The sequence below is a fragment of the Aquarana catesbeiana genome, linkage group LG10, assembly GCF_042186555.1.
Source record: "Aquarana catesbeiana isolate 2022-GZ linkage group LG10, ASM4218655v1, whole genome shotgun sequence".
NCBI lineage: Eukaryota > Metazoa > Chordata > Amphibia > Anura > Ranidae > Aquarana > Aquarana catesbeiana.
Genome location: NC_133333.1, coordinates 216,347,929 through 216,371,021, shown reverse-complemented (window position 1 = coordinate 216,371,021; position 23,093 = coordinate 216,347,929). Strand labels below are relative to the sequence as shown.

The 23,093-nt window shown below is 42.3% G+C and overlaps 1 protein-coding gene across 10 annotated transcripts in view; it reads left to right on the top strand.

Moving 5' to 3' along the window:
* Nucleotides 1-23,093, top strand: part of ARHGAP32 (Rho GTPase activating protein 32) — a 352,740-nt gene that overhangs the window by 180,791 nt on the left and 148,856 nt on the right. For 5 of the 10 annotated variants that reach the window (XM_073603302.1, XM_073603295.1, XM_073603296.1 and 2 more), the window contains exons 1-2: nt 1,707-2,054; nt 22,850-22,958. In XM_073603302.1, coding sequence (XP_073459403.1) covers nt 1,945-2,054; nt 22,850-22,958 — 219 coding nt within the window. In that variant the 5' untranslated portion in view covers nt 1,707-1,944. Of the gene's footprint in view, nt 1-1,706; nt 2,055-22,849; nt 22,959-23,093 lie in introns of those variants that run through there. The other 5 variants (XM_073603297.1, XM_073603299.1, XM_073603301.1 and 2 more) reach the window with 2 other exon arrangements.

The window sequence follows — 23,093 nt, the reverse complement described above, 5'->3', positions numbered from 1 at the left end:
TGTGCCTTCAAATATTGGGGGTAAGTGTATAGTCACACAGAGATGTGCCTTCAAATATTGGGGTTAAGTGTATAGACACACAGAGCTATGCCTCCAATAATGGGGCTCGGTGTATAGACACACAGGGCTGGGCCTTCAAATATTGGAGGTCAGTGTATAGACACACAGAACTGTTCTTTCAATATGGGGGTCAGTGTATAGACACACAGGGTTGTGCCTCCAATAATGGGGCTCAGTGTATTGACCAGTGATGACGAACTTTGGCACCCCAGATGTTTTGGAACTACATTTCCCATGATGCTCAACTACACTGCAGAGTGCATGAGCATCATGGGAAATGTAGTTCCAAAACATCTGGGGTGCCAAGGTTCGCCATCACTGGTATAGACACACAGGGTGGTTGTTCCTCCAATAATGGGGCTCGGTGTATAGACACACAGGACTGTGCCTCCAATAATCGGGGTCCACATATAGACACACAGAGCTGTGCTGCTGTATGGGCTCAGAACATAATTAGTTCTGTTGTCACCTGGGGTTCAGTATATAGCAGGGTGGATAGAAATCAATTATTTTTTTGAAAAAATAATTTAAAAAATCTGATTTTTTTAAATTGAAATTGGATTTTTTGGATTGAAATCGATTTTTTTTTTAAATCAAATTTATTTTAATATAATGCTTTTGGAGTAAAAATCCGTCTAAAGATAGTTTTCTATTTAAGATACATTAATAATTTTGTTTATTCAGCTTGGTTATGTGGCTGTATATTCTGCAATATTTACATTTTTTGGTAAACTCATTCAATGAATCCAAGCTCTACAAGCTGATATAACATGCACTGCATTGATGCATTCACACAATTTCACAGTAACCATGAGATAAACCAAAGTTCAGGAATATTCTTTTATCCCATTGTTTTGCAAATCTATGTACACTACAAACTGTATGATTGAATCGGTTCTGATATTGCTGTTTTACTAACCTGACAACTTATTATTCTAAATAGGAAACCTTCATTTTGTTTGCAAATATTAAAGATTCTAACTACCAGCAAGAATAAGTCCTTGCATTTAAAGAGCACCTGTCATTTCAGATCCATCATGGCAGCGCCTGTTAGCGGGTATCCACTCACCTGCTGTCGCCACGTCCCTCCCCTTGTTGTGTCACTGCCACATCACCAGCCGTCCCATTAAAGTGAATGGGAATGTTGGTGAGTCAGCAGCTGGTTAGAGGAGAGGAGCCGCTGCGGGACAGAGATGACAGTTTCTCTTTAAAAATGATGATTTAAATCGAGTTTATTTAAATCAAGCCTTTTTACTAGTGATTTAAATCAAATCCACCCTGGTATATAGAATACATAGGGTGGTACCACCATATGATGCTCCGTGTATAGAACACATAGGGTTGTGATGCAGCATTCATGTGACCCCAATATGGGCTTTGGTTGCCTTCTGCTTTCAGTGCTGTTCTGGGAAGGCAGTACAGCATTGTACGTGGCTGATGGAGAATCCCTTGTCTGTGGCTTGGAGCGTCATCACAGCTGTCCATCAGCATGCCTTGCTATGAAAGCCCTCTCCAGCATGGGCCCTGTGTGTCTGGGAGAACGCTGAATCAATCCTTTGAAGCTTACACAAGTTGAAATAGGAGAACAATATGCCCTGAGAGGCCAAGCCAACCCCTCCTCCCTCTGACACTGCCTTATGGCTCTTCCCCTCCCTTTGCCTGCAAATGAACAGCTGAAAGGCTTGTCTTGTGGCAGTCCCAGAGTTCCAGGGGTCAGGGCTTCCAGTACAGGAGCTTGGTGGATGTCTTGCCTGTAATGGGCTCCTGCTAACCTGGACTGGGTGTGAATAGCGCAGGATCCTGAGCACATGATGAGGAGCCCAGGTGGCTAGTGCACCTCATTGTAGAGAGTTGGAGAGCACCCCACCGCCTGTCTCTGCAGTCATGGAGGGAGGGACTGATGCTGTGCTAGCTGCTGCTTTCTCCAGTCTCCATGCAGCACCTTCATCTGCAGCCAGGATGGCATCAGGGAGCAATCTGGACGAGCTGGACAGGTCAGTCATTCATGTTTTGTGTCCTGGGCTTCGTAGTGTGGATGTGCTGGGAATGGAGCGCACAGGCTTGCATGTTCATTGTTTGCTGTTTGCATTCCTGTCTGTGGGAATTGAGTAGTTTGGGGGAGGAGAAGAGGCATGCATACATTATACTCTGCTGGTCTGTACACTCAGTTATCTCTGTGCATTGTGTTAAATACCACACCTGGGCTATAGTGTGCTGAAAGGTCATCATTAACCCCTTCTCCTCCTTACATGTGTGAATGAGTGCAGGAAGCAGAGGGGTGTGCTGTGTGTAGCATACTGCAGGTGCCTCTGCAGCACAGCTGTCATTCCCATTCACAATGTCAGGATCTTGTGTGCCAGGGTACCAAATCCTCTGCATCCAGCTCAGCACACTGCAGGGGTATAAAACCTAGCAGCACCATAAGAGAGTACAAATACAGTGATCACAAAATCACTGTACTGAAAGGCTAACCATCAATCCACAGCCATTCTCTGATTTTCACCATAGAAACATTACCATGTTTTTTCTTTTTTTTTTTTTTTTTTTCACCAGCCTTACCTATTGCCTAGTCAGTCTTTTATTGCGTCACAGTTGACATTTAATGATGGATGGTGGTGTGTATATATATATATATACCCCATATACCAGAGTAGTATGTATAATTCAGGAGACAGTCTAACCTCAGAAGTCAGGACCCATGTGCTTCCCTTAGCAACAGTAAGAGGGGCTGAAATAAGTGAGGCACCTGCTGAATTGTTTCTTCTCTGCGGGAATTACTCCAGCTTTGCCCAAGGTTGTTGTCGCTCAAAAGTGTGAAATGACCAGAACTGGAAAACCGTAGATTTGGGTCATGGATGGGAGGGGTATGATATAATGTTTACAGGCAACCCATGTGGCATCAGTCTGGGGAGATGTACACTCCGTATAGTCATTTATTATGACTAATCACATATAATATGTGGACACAATGCAGGAGCCTGTAATTATACTCTTTGCATTGTAGCATATTTGTACCAAGCTGTGTACTGCATGTCATCACATGTACACAGTTTGAATGTTTTACTGCAACACTCAGATCAGCTGATTTCATACTGTTATACCGGTTTCCTCCACCCACTCCGACACTGAACACACACAAATCGTCTGATGTCAGCTGCATATCGGATGAGTGCTAAAACTGGCCATTCACTTAGGCTGGCCATACAATACGATTCAAACTGTTAATGAACAGGCAGATTGTACCAAGTTGATCGATCAACTTGGGTTCAACCAGCCTGCCGGATTCTCTTGCGCTAATCACTGCCTTCTCCCGGCGGGGACGGCTTCCTACACCCGCCCCCTGTCTATGTTGAGGGGGGAATCGTGCGAATTTCTTTCCTGCAACCCGTGGTTGCAGGAAAGAAATTTGCACCATGTATGGCCGGCCTTTTTTTTTCATTCATCTAGCAGCCTCACTACCAGAATATAACAATTGTCAGAAGACACAGATCAGCGGCTGCAGCTAATGGTCATGGAAACATTTTCTTTCCCCAATGAAACAATCGACTTCTGTCAAATGGGGTAGCCCACAAACACTGATTGAAATTTGGGTGTTCTCTACTGAATCGCCTGAATTTTGATCAGTGTATGGCCAGCTTATGGAAAGGACAAAACTGGGCTGAGGAAGGATAGGCATGGGCTCAGGCGGTATAAACATGGGCTCAGGCGGTATAAACATGGGCTCAGGCGGTATAAACATGGGCTCAGGCGGTATAAAAATGGGCTCAGGCGGTATAAACATGGGCTAAGTCTTCCAGTGTCATTTTTGCTACATATGAAATGGTCAAAGAGTTCAGCACAAAAATAAACCTATGATTAACAGTGGTGACAGCCACAAACAGCATTTTCCTTATAAAGAATTACAAATCCCCAGACTTTTTCGGAGTATTTAGGGCAGACTTGTTACTATCTGACTTACATAGTAAACATAAAGCAGACACCAGTTTGTACCAGCAGAGTGCAAATATCCAGTTGTTAATAGCAATTAAAGTACAGAAGCTAGAGGAGGATAATGCAATAAAGCCTTTCCAGGAGCCGATCTCGGGGGGGGGGGGAGCAATGCTGCACAATCCAGGATATTCATAAAGCAAAAAGTTGGCACCTGAAAGTGCATCCTGGGGTATCTTGCTCCATTAGAAGAGTCCTACTTTCTCACTTTACGATAGCAATCATAAAGTGAGTCACTGTTTCCAATCACCATTACCATTGTTTGATAATGTGTTAACTTGTAAGACTTTCAGAGAATGGTGCTTTAAAGCTGGCCATACATAGTACATCAGATGGAAAACCTAGTGCCAAAGTACCTCAATAAGCAGGGTGACTCTGCAGGTACTCAGTAACGGTTTGTGCCAACGTCCCCAAAAGTCGGATTATAGATAAAAAGATTCTAGACATGGGACTTTGGAGGCACAATGGTATTAGACTACAAAAAATAAATTTGATAAAGGTATTTTATTAGAAAATTATAAAAGACAATGGACACACATAGATTATTTAAAAACAATTCAAGCTGAATGTAAACCCTAATAGTCATACACCGTAAGGATCCTATCCTGCAGATTTGTATAGCATAAAGAGGATTATAAATGTATACATGAATCACTTAGTTCATATATAGGAGAAATACTTCCCCTAGGCATTGAACAGTAGATAGGTACACAATTGTGGCAAACAAAATGCAGCAGGTTTGGTAATCCGCGGTGAAATATTCTCTAGTTGCTCTACATGTTTCGCGTTACGCAGAACGCTTCCTCAGGAGCTAGAGATCCAATTGGGTAAGGTAAAAATGCATAAACCTATCAGTAGTGATTATATGCAAATGATCACAATCTGGTCATGGGTATAAAGTATCTAAATTGAGTTTGGAAACAGCATTCGGCCACAGCCTGGCACCTCTCAAAGAAATGTAGCATCAAGTATCCATAGGAGGGGAAGCATAGACTTCATCATTGTAGTGCCTTAGGTAGATGAGAGGAAGCACAGGGGTGCGTCATCCGATCTGGCACCGGTCCCCCATGTGTGGGCTTCCCCACTCGATTGAAGTTGATTGTTTAATTGACTTCTGGCAAAAGCTAATCGTAGATGGATTCAATCTCGGCTGGTTCAGCAGTAACTGGCTGAGATTCGATCCATGAATGGACAGGGTAGTTGTACCCAAGTTGATCCATTAATCAACTTGGGTACAACCAGCCTCTCTGATTTTTTAAATGAGATTACTGCCAGCGGCTATAGCTCCCCACCGGCTGAACACAATAGCCCTGTGGGAGGGATTCCCCCATCAACACTATGTTGATGGGGGAATCCAGCGATTTACTTTCCTTTCACACATGGTGGAAGGAAAGAAAATTGCATAATTTACGGGCTGCTTTAAGGGATATGCTGCTGTGCTGCAGCCGCTAATAAGTGTATTCTGACAGCGGTGTGTGCCGCTGTCAGAATACAATGTCCCAGTAGGGCGATTCCTACATCCTTCTTGTTTGCATGTATAGAGGAATCTGTTTAGCCCACTATCTTAGTCAGGTCAGCCTAAGCTTGGAAAAATGTAGATCGCCCAGCCCCTTGTTTTGTATTTGTGGGTATTGGCAGACTCCATGAGGATGATGGATAAATACCATGCCATTGGGTCACTGATTCCTGAATTTAAATTGCAAATATCACACAACCTCCTCCTGAGTATTTCCAATTCTACTCTAATAATACTGAGTATATGTAGGCCTAGGTCTTCCCCAGGCTGTTGTGGGTAATTGCTGCTTAGAGAATGATCATCTGTGTTGGCAGATGGGCTCAGAATCTGTGTGAGGCTGAAGAGCAGAAGCTGCCCAGGACTTGGAGCTCAAATGTCTGAAGTCATCTCCAACAAAGAACAGAGCAACATCTCAGGCCTGACTAAAATATATATATATATATATATATATATATATATATATATATATATATATATATATATATATATATATATATATATACAGTATCTCACAAAAGTGAGTACAACCCTCACATTTTTGTAAATATTTTATTATATCTTTTCATGTGACAACACTGAAGAAATGACACTTTGCTACAAAGTAAAGTAGTGAGTGTACAGCTTGTATAACAGTGTACATTTGCTGTCCCCTTAAAATAACTCAACACACAGCCATTAATGTCTAAACTGCTGGCAACAAAAGTGAGTACACCCCTAAGTAATAATGTCCAAATTGGGCCCAAAGTGTCAATATTTTTTGTGGCCGCCATTATTTTCCAGCACGGCCTTAACCCTCTTGGGCATGGAGTTCACCAGAGCTTCACAGGTTGCCACTGGAGTCCTCTTCCTCTCCTACATGATGACATCACAGGGCTGGTGGATGTTAGAGATCTTGCGCTCTTCCACCTTCCGCTTGAGGATGCCCTACAGATAATCAATAGGGTTTAGGTCTGGAGACATGCTTGGCCAGATAACCTCTGGATATGACGCTGAGCACATGCACTCAACTTCTTTGGTTGACCATGGTGAGGCCTGTTCTGAGTGGAACCTGTCCTGCTAAACCGCTGTATGGTCTTGACCAACGTGCTGCAGCTCAGTTTCAGAGTCTTAGCAATATTCTTATAGCCTACGCCATCTTTATGTAGAGCAACAATTCTCTATTTCAGATCCTCAGAGAGTTCTTTGCCATGAGGGGCCATGTTGAACTTCCAGTGACCAGTATGAGAGAGTGAGCGCGATAACACCAAATCTAACTCACCTGCTCCCCATTCCCACCTGAGACCTTGTAACACTAAGAAATCACATGACACCGGGCAGGGAAAATGGCTAATTGGGTCCAGTTTGGGAATTTCCACTTAGGGGTGTACTCACATTTGTTGCCAGCAGTTTAGCCATTAATGGCTGTGTGTTGAGTTATTTTGAGGGGACAGCAAATTTACACTGTTATACAAGCTGTACACTCACTACTTTACATTGTAGCAAAGTGTCATTTCTTCAGTGTTGTCACATGAAAAGATATAATAAAATATTTTCAAAAATGTGAGGGTTGTACGCACTTTTGTGGGATACTGTGTGTGTGTGTGTGTGTGTGTATAATATATATATTATAATCTATATCTTCACTGATATCCAAGAAGATTGTGCATGATGATCTCCACATACACAGTGTAGTGTAATAATGATGGCTGTGCATGTGACCACTGATGTGTCCTCCATTTGTTAGAAACATTAGGGGAAGGATCTAAAGAAATAGTTTATCAGGGATTATAATCTAATTTATATTAGAGGTGAAATGAAAGGGCGACTCAGCTTAGTGCTTACATCCACAGTGACCACACATGACCCCGTTATTGCTGTAGAAATCTCAAACCATGATCTCTGTCTTATGTCAGAAAACAAGTGGAGAGGTTTGAATTCTTGTTCCTGTGACTGGCACTCATGCTCTTTAGAATGTCACAGCTGTCTAAGGCTGAAGCAGGAAATAAAGCACATCTCTCCAGTCTCTTGTGTGTTCATCATGACGCATGAATGCTGAGGAGCACTCACACGGGTTTTCAGTGGTGTCAGCATCTGGGCCTGTAAATGAGCTGCTGGCTCATTGCAAGGAAAGCAAGTGAATTATGTTTGAGACTGGAGTTCCCCTTATAGAGAATGAAGTATCTGCATTCATAACTTATAATGGAGCCCCAGCTAAGTGATGCTTTCTAGCTGATGAAACAAACTTAGGATGGCATCCTCAGATATCTGTGACGTTTCTGTAATTCCTGTGTCCCCCAACCTGGGGTAAGGGGGGCAGTCAGGCATTATAAACTCCAGTATTTGCCCCTCTTATGACCTATGTACAATGTACAGAACAGATGAATGCCTGCAGACTGGAGAGATCAGTAGATGTGTGAGGAGGATGGAAGGCTGCGATATCACATACTGTCACTTTCCCACTAACAATGCGGTCTTGTTCAGAGACAATGCAGAAGGAATCTGAGGGGGTGAATGTGGAATCCGTGCCTTATGTACTAAGTCCATTCAGGCACAGGAACAAAGGCCCATATCTGCTCCCTGCTGTATTCCTCATTCTTCCATATACTCTCACTTGTAAAGTAAATCTAATCTTGTTCTTTTGCCCATGGAAAGTGCTGTAACTCCTGCAGTGCTGGTGCCTGATGAAGATTCCTTACTGTCCAGTCTCTTTGTATTCCTCCTTCTCTCTAGAGCCACATACATCAGTATTGTAAATGGGGACTTTAATCTTTTTGTATCCTTTCTTTGATTGGTTTAAAGCAAAAATCTGCACTGAACATGCTGTATATTGCAGGGCTTGACAAATTTGCTTTGAATCTAGGAGCCAGCTGAAAAAGTTAGGAGACCGTTTTATTTAGGAGGTCTGGTACTAGAATTATTGCTCTCATTTCAGCGTGTGCTGCGATTTTATATGCTTGGGTGTAACTTTACATTTTTACAAAAAAAAAAAAGTTTTACTTTTATTTTTGTATCACATAGGTGGCAAAGTGCCCTATGTGGTGATTTATTTGGTGACAGGTTCTCTTAATGAGATATCCAATGTCTACAAGACCCTGGATGTCTTCCGTGTGCACCACAGAATGTAACATCACACTGCATTGCATTCTTTCCCGGTTTTGATGACTGGGGAAACTCTCATACATGTCACTTCCGGGTCAGCAACAAGAAGGGGAGGAGAGTTGATGGGCAAGCAGAGCCCGGGATACATAGCCAGGGGCACACGGGGTGTGTGGAACAGCTGATTTGTCCTCGGGGCGCTCACCATGTAGCCCTTTTTCGGTGATACTCCATCCTCCTCCAGCCCAATCACCCCGAGAGCAGAACGTTGACAGCCCGCTACACCCTGAACTGGCCAATTGGGACAGAGCCGCCCTCTTTCACACAGGGCCTGCCCCCAACATCTGATCCAGCCCCCCAGAGAGGGGGGAACACCAGATCCCATCCAATCAGCTACACAGCTTGGCCCAGCACACACCTCAGGAGATGGAAGGCCCAGCCCCTTTAGGACGGGGTTCGCCTCTGAGACCAGCTCAGCTTGGAGTGTGGGAGCCGGTGTCAGCAGTGAATGGGCTGACAAAAGCTCAGGCACCAGGATGCTATTTCTAGTCCCAATGGCGACCTGGTGCATGGGATTTGTCGAGCCCTGGTATATTGTGTGTGTGTGTGTATATGTGTATGTATATATATATATATATATATATATATATATATATATATATATATATATATATATATATATATATATATATATATATATGGGAGACATGTTTTGTTTTCTTACTTGGTGTGCTTTGTGTATTTCTTCAGATCTGTGCAATAATCCAGTGTAAACCTGCCTCTGTGCAGGAGCTTCTTTTAATAAAGGCCGCTCACTGCTGTGTATACTTGTGCAAGAATGAATTGGTCTTCTATCTTCCCACCTCTGGTAGTTTCCTGCTGGAAGCCAGGGTGGCGCCGTTGAGCTCCTCCATCCGTTCAGCTCTCTGCACAGGCTATGCACCGCACAGTGATGATGTCACTATTACTATGTAATATCTGGGTTTGTAAAGGCATTTGGTGCACACAAAGTGCATTATAATCCATGAGGCACCTGACAGATATTTTTTTTGCATACCAGGTGTTACATGCATCCACTATATGCATGATTGTGCCTATCAGAGTAATATTTCTTTTTATACTCAACATTGGGGTGCAGTGGTGTACTGTGTTTTTCTCACATTATTTTCTATTGTAAGGGGTGCTTTTACATCCCTTAGCCCAGGTTCACATTGATGTGATTTGACATGTCAAATCGCATGCCAAATTGGCGGCAATTGCCAGAAATGGCAGCGTCCGAATCAGAGCGACGCTGCACCAAAAGTAGTTTCTGTACTACTTTTGGTGATTTCGTGGTGCAATTTCCATTGACATCTGTGCAGAAACCCGCACAGATGTCTCTGAAAATTGCCCCCGAAGTCGGGACTGACATTCGGGAATAAAATCGTGCAAGTTCAGCTGAACTCGCACGATTTCATTCCCGCAGTCAGTGTGAACCTGTCATATAAGAATCCAATTGCTGGAATTCAAACGTATTCTGTATGGAATTAACATACATTAATGTTATTGACCTACTTGAGATAGGAAGCCTCCGTAGATCATATTTCTCCTCATCAATCCCTTTAGAGATCAGAGACATGCATATAGGGGATGCGTGTCATACCTGGTATGCAAAAAAAAAAAACATAATGTGAAACCCCGAGTCTATAGTAAAAGAAATACTTATAATTTATATTAAAATCTTTTTGTGCCAAAAATTCAGGCTTAAAGTGAATTTATATTATGTTTAATGTAGATAAACAATCACACTGTACAGTAGATGCCTTAAAGAGTAACTCCACTTTAAAAAATAAATTATATAGCGTATACAATTACGTCTCAAGTCATATTGTAATTGAATGTCATTAAAACTTTACTTTCCTTTTCAATTTGCAGCACTGTAATTTGCCGTAAAATACAGTGCCTTGAAACAATAATCATACCCCTGGACATTTTCCACATTTTGTCATGTTACAACCAAAAACATAAATGTATTTTATTGGGATTTTATGTGATAGACCAACACAAAGTGGCACATAATTGTGAAGTGGAAGGAAAATGATAAATGGTTTTCAACATTTCTTTACAAATAAATATGTGAAAAGTGTGGGGGGCATTTGTTTTCAGCCCCCCTGAGTCAATACTTTGTGGAATCCCCTTTTGCTGCAATTAAACCTGCAAGTCTTTTTGGGGATGTCTCTACCAGCTTTGCACATCTAGAGAGTGACATTTTTGCCCATTCTTCTTTGCAGAATAGCTTCTGTCAGATTGGATGGAGAGCTTCTGTGGACAGAAATTTTCAAGACTTTCCACAAATTCTAAATTGGATTTAGGTCTGGACTGTGACTGGGCCATTCTAACACATGAGTATGCTTTGATCTAAACCATTCCATTGTAGCTCTGGCTGTATGTTTAGGGTCGTTGTCTTGCTGGAAGGTGAACCTCCGCCCCAGTCTCAAGTCTTTTGCAGACTCCAACAGGTTTTCTTCTAAGATTGCCCTGTATTTGGCTCCATCCATCTTCCCATCAACTCTGACCAGCTTCCCTGTCCCTGCTGAGGAAAAGCATCCCCACAACATGATGCTGCCACCACCACGTTTCACGGTGGGGATGGTGTGTTGAGGGTGATGTGCAGTGTTAGTTTTCCGCCACACACAGTGTTTTGCTTTTAGGCCAAAAAGTTCAATTTTGGTCTCACCTGACCAGAGCACCTTCTTCCACATGTTTGCTGTGTCCCCCTCGTGGTTTCTCGCAAACTGTAAACAAGACTTCTTATGGCTTTCTTTTAACAATGGCTTTCTTCTTGCCACTCTTCCATAAAGGCCAGATTTGTGGAGTGCACGACTAATAGTTGTCCTGTGGACAGATTCTCCCACCTGAATTGTGGATTTCTGCAGCTCCTCCAGAGTTACCATGGGCCTCTTGGCTGCTTTTCTGATTATTTCTCTGCTTACCCAGCCTGTCAGTTTAGGTGGACAGCCATGTCTTGGCAGTTGTGCCATACTCTTTCTATTTTCGGATGCAGGGTTGAACAATGCTCCGTGAGATGTTCAAAGCTTGGGATATTTTTTTTTAAAACCTAACCCTGTTTTAAACTTATTCACAACTTTATCCCTGACCTGTTTGGTGTGTTCCTTGGCCTTCATGATGCTGTTTGTTCACTAAGGTTCTCTAACAAACCTCTGAGGGCTTCACAGAACAGATGTATTTATACTGAGATTAAATTACACACATGTGGACTCTGTTTACTAATTAGGGAACTTCTGAGGGCAATTGGATCCTGTAGATTTTAGTTAGGGGTATCCGAGTAAAGGATATATACGAGCAAAGGGGCTGAATACAAATACACGCCACACTTTTCAGTTATTTCTTTTTTTAAAAAAATGAAAACTTGTTTTCATTTTCCTTCCTCTCCGCAATTATGTGCCACTTTGTGTTGGTCTATCACATAAAATCCCAGTAAAATACATTTTAGGTTTTTGGTTGTAACATGACAAAATGTGGAAAATTTCAAGGGGCATGAATACTTTTTCCAGGCACTGTATAATGCACAATGGCTACCTGGAGGCATTATTTAAAATTGTTGTAAACCCTTATATATCCCCAGTGAAGTAAATAGCCTCAGGTGATACAAAGAGATTAAACAAATCTCCTACAGAAGTTGTACCTGTTTATCCACATACCTCTCTTCTCTACAGCCATTCAAAGTGCAGAGTTTTTCCGAGCTTTCAGGAAGCAGGGGGCGGAGAGCTGAAGTTATATTCTGCAGAGTTCAGTGAGCTGTCTGGAGAGAAATTAAACACCCCCATTCATGCAGCACACAAGAACAGAGCCAAGGCTGTCAATCACCGGCTGTGTGCTGGAGCTTCCTCTCCTTTTTACCTCTTAGTGTCATAAAAACTTGTTAGAAGTGACTTGTGCAGGTCACAGTCTTGTCTGTATTCCCCTTGCACACGTTCCTGGAAACAAGGCTCATTGGTAGTGGGTGCTGCAGCGACTACCAACTGGTTACTGGAAAATCACAGGTAAATGCACATATTCGCCCGCACACCAAGGATCCTCAAATGTCGTCCAAAAGCTTTTATTGCAGAATGATCACATCTAAAGAGAGAATGCACTGTTTGAGTCTTGCAGGACCCCCTCTGATGGAAGGGGGCCTGTGAGACTCCGAAACGTTGCACTTTCTCTTGTGATGTGATCATTCTGCATTGAAAACTTTTGGATGACATTTGGTGTGCTGGTGATTATGCAGGTCACAAATGAACAAGGCAGCAGACAGAAAAGACACTGCTCTGCATTGAGACAATACACACTATAGAGCAGTGATGGCGAACCTTGGCACTCCAGGTGTTTCGGAACCACATTTCCCATGATGCTCAAATACACTACAGAGTATAAGCATCATGGGAAATGTAGTTCCAAAACATCTGGGGTGCCAAGGTTCACCATCAGTGCTATAGAGGGATATACTTTGATCGTATTTCATGTCTGAGGGTTACAACCACTTTGGAGGTACCTACTATTACCTTGTTACTTTGGCCTGATGCTCTGTCACTGGACCCATGCCCTACTTCTCCTGGCTCCCACAATGCACTGCATGATGTCTGAGCGACCTATCTCCAGGCAGGGCACTGTCACAATTCTTACATGCGGTGACTTCATTCGTTTTTTTTCTTTTTTTTGTAGGCTTTCTTTCTTTATTTTCATCTGGTGATCTGCCAGTAAGGCTGACTTTACCACTGACAAGGAGTGCTTAGGATGGTCAGCATGTATTTATTTATGTAATACTTTTATCTCAAAAGGAACAAATCTGTTTGCTGTAACTGCATACATTGTTAGTTGGAGTTTTGCTTCAATTTGTTAGTGTATCTAAAACTACCCTCCTTCTATACTGACAAAGTTGCTGTGCAAAGGTGTCTCTGTTGTTCCTTCATCAGGAGTGGGGGCACTCTTATACAGGAGGTGTGTTACTGGTTGGATCAACCTGAGGGGGAAAAAAAAACTGATGCAGCCACCATATTTAATGATTGGTAATCTGCAATATACTCTACATTTTTGGTTTTGGGATTAATACCACTTTAATTTATGACATTTTGTATAGCGGGACTGTTGGCGTGTATAATTTAAATGTAATACAACACTACAAATGGTCTCATCAGGCTCTGCTTCCTATTTAGTAGTGTTGCGCAGTGGTTGTTCTTTACTGTCCTCCTGTGTGTATTCTCTCACCCCACCTTCTCAGTTCAGATTGATCAGTCAGAAGATATTCCATTCATTAGTTGGCAGAACCTCTTAGTAACTACCGTAGAAAACGCTTCTGTCTGCCATTGTGGCCTTTGTTGGATCACTGCTAAGCTTATTTTCATCGGTCAAATTGGCTATTTTTATGTTCTTTACAGGAAATACCAAATACCTATTTATAAAGCTGCAGTTTCTCCCCTATTTTTAAAGAGAATATTGCCCAATCTAAGTGTAACTGGCCTAATATTCTTCTATGTCTGTTGGCACGGGGTCAGTTATTCATACAATGAGGGAAAAAGAAGTATTTGATCCCCTGCTGATTTGGTACATTTGCCCACTGACAAAAAAATGATCAGTCTATAATTTTAATGGTAGGTTTATTTTAACAGTTAAGCCATGTACACACAGGCGGACTTTTCGACCGGTCTGGTCTGACGGACTTTCAACAGACTTTTGAAGGACTTCCGACTGACTTTTTAACGAACGGACTTGCCTACACACGATCACACCAAAGTCCGACAGATTCGTACGTGATGATGTACACCGGAGTAAAATAAGGAAGTTGATAGCCAGTAGCCAATAGCTGCCCTAGCGTTGGTTTTTGTCCGTCGGACTAGAATACAGACAAGCGGATTTCTGGGTCCGGTGGAGTTATGACGTAAAGATTTGAAGCAAGTTCCAAATCTAAAGTCCAATAGATTTTCGTCTGGAAAAGTCCACTGAAGGTCCGATGAAGCCCACACACGATCGGTTTGTCCGTCGGACCAGTCCGGTCGAAAAGTCCGCCCGTGTGTACGCGGCTTAAGAGACAGAATAACAACAACAAAAATCCAGAAAAACGCATTTCAAAAAGTTATAAATTGATTTGCATTTTTAGGAGTGAAATAAGTATTTGATCCCCTTCGCAAAACATGACTTAGTACTTGGTGGAAAAACCCTTGTTGGCAATCAGAGGTCAGACATTTCTTGTTGTTGGCCACCAGGTTTGCACACATTTCAGAAGGGATTTTGTCCCACTCCTTTGCAGATCCTCTCCAAGTCATTAAAGCAGAGGTCCACCCTAAAATAAAAAATTACATTAACATTCTCAAAAAAATATATAAAAAAAATTTTGACAAAAAAAAAATTTTTTACTTACCAGAAATCCCCTGTTGCTAGCCAGTTTTCCTAATCTGCTTCTTCCTATTCCGCCTTCCTATTCCGCAACGCTTCCTCCTCTTCGGCGAGCTGCCCCGTTGTATTCTGGGACATGTGTGTGTCCTGGAAAACAACAGGGCCATTCGCAAAGCGACTCGCGCATGCACAGTAGGAAACGGGCAGTGAAGCCGAAAGGCTCCACTGCCTGTTAACCTTCGTTAAGATGGCGGTGCCGGCACCCGATCCGATGGACGAATCGGCCTTGGGGGGCCGACATCGCGGACTTCCTGGACAGGTAAGTGTCCTTATTAAAAGTCAGCAGCTACAGTGTTCGTAGCTGCTGACATTAAAAAAAAAAAATTGCGGCTGGTACACTGCTTTAAGGTTTTGAGGCTGAAGTTTGGTAACTCGAACCCTCAGCTCACTCCATATACAGTATCTCACAAAAGTGAGTACACCCCCTCACATTTTTGTAACCATTTTATCTTTTCATGTGACAACACTGAAGAAATGACACTTTGCTACAATGTAAAGTAGTGAGTGTACAGCTTGTATAACAGTGTAAATATGCTGTCCTCTCAAAATAACAACACACAGGCATTAATGTCTAAACCGCTGGAAACAAAAGTGAGTACATACCTAAGAGAAAATGTCCAAATTGGACCCAAAGTTTCAATATTTTGTGTGGCCACCATTATTTTCCAGCACTGCCTTAACCCTCTTGGGCATGGAGTTCACCAGAGCTTCACAGGTTGCCACTGGAGTCCTCTTCCACTCCTCCATGAGGACATCACAGAGCTGGTGGATGTTAGAAACCTTGCGCTCCTCCACCTTCTGTTTGAGGATGCCTCACAGATGCTCAATAGGGTTTAGGTCTGGAGACATGCTTGCCAAGTCCATCACCTTTACCCTCAGCTTCTTTAGCAAGGCAGTGGTCATCTTGGGGGGGTGTTTGGGGTTGTTATGTTGGAATACTATCCTGCGGCCCAGTCTCCGAAGGGAGGGGATCATGCTCTACATCAGTATGTCACATTCATGGTTCCCTCAATGAACTGTATTACCCCAGTGCCGACAGCACTCATGCAGCCCAAGACAATGACACTCCCACCACCATGCTTGACTTTAGGCAAGACACACTTGTCTTTGTACTCCTCACCTGGTTGCCACCACACACACTTGACACCATCTGAACCAAATAAGTTTATCTTGGTCTCATCAGAACACAGGACATCCAGTAATCCATGTCCTTAGTCTGCTTGTCTTCAGCAAACTGTTTGTGGGCTTTCTTGTGCATCATCTTTAGAAGAGGCTTCCTTCTGGGACGACAGCCATGCAGACCAATTTGATGCAGCGTGCCTCGTATTGACAGGCTGACCCCCCACCCCTTCAACCTCTGCAGCAATGCTGGCAGCACTCATACGTCTATTTCCCAAAGACAACCTCTGGATATGACGCTGAGCACGTGCACTCAACTTCTTTGGTCGACCATGGCGAGGCCTGTTCTGAGTGGAACCTGTCCTGTTAAACCGCTGTATGGTCTTGGCTACCGTGCTGCAGCTCAGTTTCAGGGTCTTGGCAATCTTCTTATAGCCTAAGCCATCTTCATGTAGAGCAACAATTTTTTTTTTTTTTAATCCTCAGAGAGTTCTTTGACATGAGGTGCCATGTTGAACTTCCAGTGACCAGTATGAGAGAGTGAGAGCGATAACATCAAATTTAACACACCTGCTCCCCATTCACACCTGAGACCTTGTAACACTAACGAGTCACATGACATTGGGGAGGGAAAATGGCTAATTGGGGCCAATTTGGACATTTTCACTTAGGGGTGTACTCACTTTTGTTGCCAGCAGTTTAGACATTAATGGCTGCATGTTGAGTTATTTTGAGGGGACAGCAAATTTACACTGTTATACAAGCTGTACACTCACTACTTTACATTGTAGCAAAGTGTCATTTCTTCAGTGTTGTCACATGAAAAGATAGAGTAAAATATTTACAAAAATGGGAGGGGTGTACTCAATTCTGTGAGATACTGTATTTTCTGTGGGATTAAAGAGGAAGTAAACCCTCTGAAAAAAGAAAAAAAATGCACCCTGCAAGACAAAGGCATAATGAGCTAGTATGCATAGCATACTAGCTCATTATGAATTACTTACCTGAGATCGAAGCCCCCGCAGCACTCCTCGTTCCCCTCCTCCAGTCGCCATGTCTCCCGGAGTGACTTCCGTGTTCGCGGACTCCGGTTGTGTGACTGGCTGGAGCCGCGATGACGTCACTCCCGCACATGCACGCGGGAGCCGCCAGTAAATGGCACTATCGCCCTCGGAAACGGCAAGCTCAGTGCGCCTGTGCCATTGTCTATACCTTAATCTAGGCTTACCTGTAGGTGAAAGTTTTCCCTGAGGGTTTACAACCACTTTAAGATCTGGAGACTGGCTAGGCCACTCCAGGACCTTTTAATGTGCTTCTTATTGAGCTACTCCTTTGTTGCCTTATCCGTGTGTTTTGGGTCATTGTCATACTGGAATACCCATCCATGACCCATTTTCAATGCCCTGGCTACGGGAATGAGTCTCTCACCCAAGATTTGATGGTGCATGGCCCCGTCCATCGTCCCTTTGATGCGGTGGAGTTGTCCTGTCCCCTTAGCAGAAAAATATCCCCAAAGCATAATGTTCCCACCTCCATGTTTAACGGTGGGGTCATTAGGTAGCATTCCTCCTCCTCCAAACACGGCGAGTTGAGTTAATGCCAAAGAGATTGATTTTGGTCTCGTCTGACCACAACACTTTCACACAGTTCTCTGAATCAATCAGATGTTCATTAGAAAACTTCATACAGGCCTGTACATGTGCTTTCTTGAGCAGGGGGACCTTGCGGGCACTGCAGGATTTCAGTCCTTCACGGCATAGTTTGTTACCAATTGTTTTCTTGGTAACAATTGGTAGCTGCATTGAGATCATTGACAAGACTCTCCTGTGTAGTTCTGGGCTGATTCCCCACAGTTCTCATGATCATTAAAGCTCCACGAGGTGAGATCTTACATGGAGCTCCAGCCTGAGAAAGATTGACAGTTATTTTGTGTTTCTTTTATTTGTGAATAATCGCACCAACTGTTGACACCCTCTCACCAAGCTGCTTGGTGATGGTCTTGTAGCCCATTCCAGCCTTGTGTAGGTTTATAATCTTGTCCCTGACATCCTTGGACAGCTCTTTGGTCTTGGCCATGGTGAAGAGATTAGAATCTGATTGCTTCTGTGGACAGGTGTCTTTTATACAGGTAACAAGCTGAGATTAGGAGTACTCCCTTTAAGAGTGTGCTCCTAATCTCAGCTCGTTACCTGTATAGAAGACACCTGGGAGCCAGAAATCTTGCTGATTGATAAGGGATCAAATACTTATTTCATTCATTAAAATGCAAATCAATTTAACTTTTTTGAAATGCGTTTTTCTGAATATTTTTGATCTGTCTCTCACTGTTAAACTAAACCTACCATCAAAATTATAGACTGATCATTTATTTGTTAGTCGTACAAAATCAGCAAGGGATCAAATACTTTTATCCCTCACTGTATGTGCGGGTAAAGGTGGTACCTGTCCATTTCTTGTGTGTGTGTGTATATGTATGTGTATATGTATGTGTATATATATATATATATATATATATATATATATATATATATATATATATATATATATATATATATATTATACACAGTACTGTGCAAAAGTTTTAGGCAGGTGTGAAGAAATGGTTCTAAAGTAAGAATGCTTTCAAATATATATATTTTAACTGTTCATTTTTATTCAATTCCAATGATAAAACATCCAAATTCCAATTACAAAAATATGCAAAGTGAGCGAACAGAAGAAAAATCTACATCAAACCAATATTTGGTGTGACTACCCTTTGGTTTCAAACCAGCATCAATTTTTGCACTTGCACAAAGTCAGGAATTTTGTAGTCTGGTGTATCATAAACCAATTATACCAAGCAGGTGCCAATGGTCATCAATTTCATATGCATGTTGTAAAGCGGTAGTAAACTTTCATTTTCCCCATGATAAGCAGTGTGGTTAACTTACATGTCACTGTCTTTCATATTTTACAAATCTGAACCCTGTAGTAGAAATGGCCTGATGCTTAGTGTAGTGACATCACCGCATATGCATTTTGTCCCTCATTCATGGCACGCTCAGTGTGCCGCCAGTCAATACATCCAGTTGCCATGGCTCATAAGCACACACTGCATTGCATTGCAATATCACAAGATTGCTGACCCATTGAGGCTTTTCTGAAATACCCCATGTGACTTGCTATCTCACAGGGCATGCCAACATTGGCTATACCTGACTATGTTCTCATACTATCCCCGATCGAAAATGAGGCTTGGCCAACTTACAATGCACATGCATGAGATCACGGGCAATCATACAGAAGAAGAAATATACTCCATATTGGGAAGAGGAAGACAACAACTAATATGGCACAGGCCTTGGCCAGGCAAGGAAGAAATGAAAGTAAGCTAGATAACCTTTATGAAAAAGCTTTAGAGAGAAGTAACATTGTGATGTGTTTTATACAGATTTAGACTGTTGGCCTTCTGTTTAGTGAGGATTCCATTGGCTGAGTTTACTACCACTTTAACTGAAACAGAAACAGTTGTGTGGGATTCTAGGATTCCTAAAGTTGGGTGAGGAACATTATTGAGAGTAAGTAAATTACTGTTCCTGGCACGGCAGCTTAGTATGAATTATGAAGTATTTATTAAATCATTTATTAGATAATAAAGTCAATGTTTGTTATTTCGTTATAATTGTTTGGTGCTGATTACTGCCTGCATTCAGATACATCTTTGAGGAATGTGTTCTTTTAGCTTGATTTTTTTTTTCCTGAGTTCAGCATTTTCCAGTTTTCTCATTCTATGCAGGTAAAAGTAGAGAATACATGTATTGGCCGGGCTGGTGTAGCTCTTGTCATATTAAATATTCTGACATGCTTGTGTTGTATCATCTGCACCCAGAGAGCTGCTATTTGTTATGCAGACATTAATGACTTTCCTATAATGAGTAGCTGCTTGATCCACAACTGGACTGGACATGACACAACCAGGATTCAACAGGCTACTGGAGCTCATTATCTACAACTGCTTATTTAAACTGACAGTGACTACACATACTGCATAGAACGAGGGAGGGGGGGGGTAGTCTCTAGGTAAATCTGGCTACAATCCTTGTAATTAGGCACTGATAATGCTGTATATGAACATGGATAACAGTTGGATCTGATATTCTCAGTTAGGGTTCCTCCAGAGGTTGCTGAGAGTCACCTGAGCTGTGCCTGACACCCCCCCCCTCATCTGATTAGTGTCCGTCAGGTTCAGTGTTGCAACGCACACCACTTGGAAGAGCCAGATACAGGGCTGCAGTGATCTTTTTAGATGTCTTGAAGGGTGGCATTCTGTCCACCACTGTTAAAGTGTTGCTAAACCCACCACAGTACAATCAGTCTGTATATGTAGTAAAGCATGCTTGTTATGCTCACTGTGGAACCTAAGAGGTTAATCCTGCGCATTGTGTAAAAAAAAAAAAAAAGCTGCTGATCCTGTCTGCCCTGATCCTCCCCTTCTTCCACAGTCCCCAATTCATCATCTGATAGTACAGAGCCTTGGGGGCACTCTGCACATGCTCAGTTTGGTGTGTATTGCTGGAGCATTTTTTTTCTTGGGAGGGTGCATGTGATTAGCACAGGGCCAATCGGCACGCTCCAGACAGAGGGTCAGGGGTCATGCAGCCTCATAGGACAGTCGGCGTAGAATGAAAACTCCTACAAGCTTTAACCAGACACTGATAGAAGTCCTCAGACTGTTCTATACTGCTGATAAGAAAAGGTATTTAGCAGTTTATACTTACTAAAATAATTGCATTTCCATGTTTTGTGTAGTGTGGGAGACCAGATATAGTGAATACAGGGTCCTGGGTTTAGTAACACTTTAAGCTTACCGTACACTGATTGATTTTCGGCCTTTTCCTGATGTACCAACCAAAATTTGCTTACTAGATGGCTTTTTCTCCACCCCTTTCTGGTTTCCTCTGGGGTAGAAAGGTTGAAAAAAATCTACTTTCAATTGACACAGGTAATCTGTAGGGGATTATGGCTAGAACCAGTGGGGTTGATTTACTAAAACTGGGGAGTGCAATATATGGTGCGGTTTTGCATAATAACCAATCAGCTTCCAGTTTTTTTTTGTTTTTTTTGTCAAAGCCTAATTGAACAAACTGAAGTTATAGGCTGATTGGTTTCTATGCGGAACGGCACCAGATTTTGCACTCCAATTTTATTAAATCCTCCCCTGTGTGACTAGTACGGGCTCTAGATGAACAAGTACATGCAGCAGGTGAATATGGACATGATGGGGATCATCTCTAGATTGATAGGGGTAGGCGGTAGGTAATATTGGCTAAGATCAATTGGTAACATGCTGTTGGTAAATATGGATAATAGGCTCAAAATGAACAGGAACATTCCCTGTGTGAATAGGGATGGATTCTAGTTGAACATGGATAGACTTTAGGTGAATAGGGTCAGGCTCTTGGTAAATGGCACTGATTTGAGTGACACAAACAAGCTTACATCCAGAATCAGAAGATCTCCTTGCCATTTCGCCAAAGTGTAATGTTTTCTGTAATCAAAGGTGAAAAAGCTAGTTGTAGTGTCAGTGGGCATAAATTGTGGGAAGTGGCCGCAATATTTTGTATCTGCAGACCTTGTTTTATGCTTAGTGCTGACAATCAGGGAGAAATAACGAGTGCAGGTATTCATAGCAACCAGATTGCTGTATACTGTAGTGAAGCCAGTAAAAAGCTGGTTTCTGATTGGTTGCTTTCAGTTATTGCTATTTGTTCTGCTTTACTGAATAAACCTGATGGCGTTTCATGTACAAAGCAGTCAGTGGGCCCAGTTCACAAAGCTTTATGGCTAGCTGTTCAAATCTCATTGGCTGAAAATATCTGTAACTTTTTTGAGGCTAAGGATCATCTATAACCTGGTGTGTTGGCTTTATGAATTGGGCTTAATGTGTTAATGGTAACAATGCAAAATGGGCCCAGGAGTTCACCACGGTAGATAAAGCAGCAACCAATCAATTTAAAGCAAATAGAAGAAATAACTGCTGTTTGATTGTAATGGGTTACTACACTTTTCAGCTGGGTTCTCTTCAGATGTGCCTATTGCCACTTGTATTGGTATCTTCCTCCTGTATTATTTTATTCTGATATTCCTGTTCATTGTATTTTTACCTTTTTAACCAATGTTTCTACAATATTGGGTAAGCCTGCCCGTGTATTGTATGAACACCATAGATAATATGTACTGAGTTATCAGCATGATATGATTTAGAACAAAAAAAAAATCAGTAAAACAAAGTAAACAAAATCCAAATAACTTGAAACTATGAGAGTTCCCCCTCAATTTGGTTCCCCATAAAAGTCCCCCGTTACAACAGGGTCCCCATTAAAGCCCCCCTTACATCAGGGTTCCCAATTACATCAGCGTTCCCATCAGAGCCCCCTTACATTAGAGGGCCAGATAAAATCTCTAGAAGCAGATTATAACACGTGGCATGATTGTAGGGTTAGCCTGTTACACATGGCCACCATGGCATTGCTGTGTGGCGTTGTATGAAAATAAATTACAATGAAAACATAAATATGTACAGTATTTGAAATAAATGATTGTACAATCTGCATGGCTGTGTGTGTAGATACAGATTATCAGTAAAGTATAAATGACATTGTATCTCTCATGTTATAGAATAATGAAGTCCTCGCTGCATCTGGAAGAAGATGACTTTGTACCAGAGCTGCCACGTAGTATCCACCCCCGGGAAAGGCCGGATTGGGAGGAAACGATCAGCGCCATGGTGAGTCCCCTCCCTGCATGGAACACTGCAAGGTTGATACAGGAGGTAGACAATGTTTTTAACATGCAGGCATACAACTGTAACCTAGAGGGACTGTGGGTATTTAGGGAGTGGGTTTTTTTTTTTTTTTTTTGG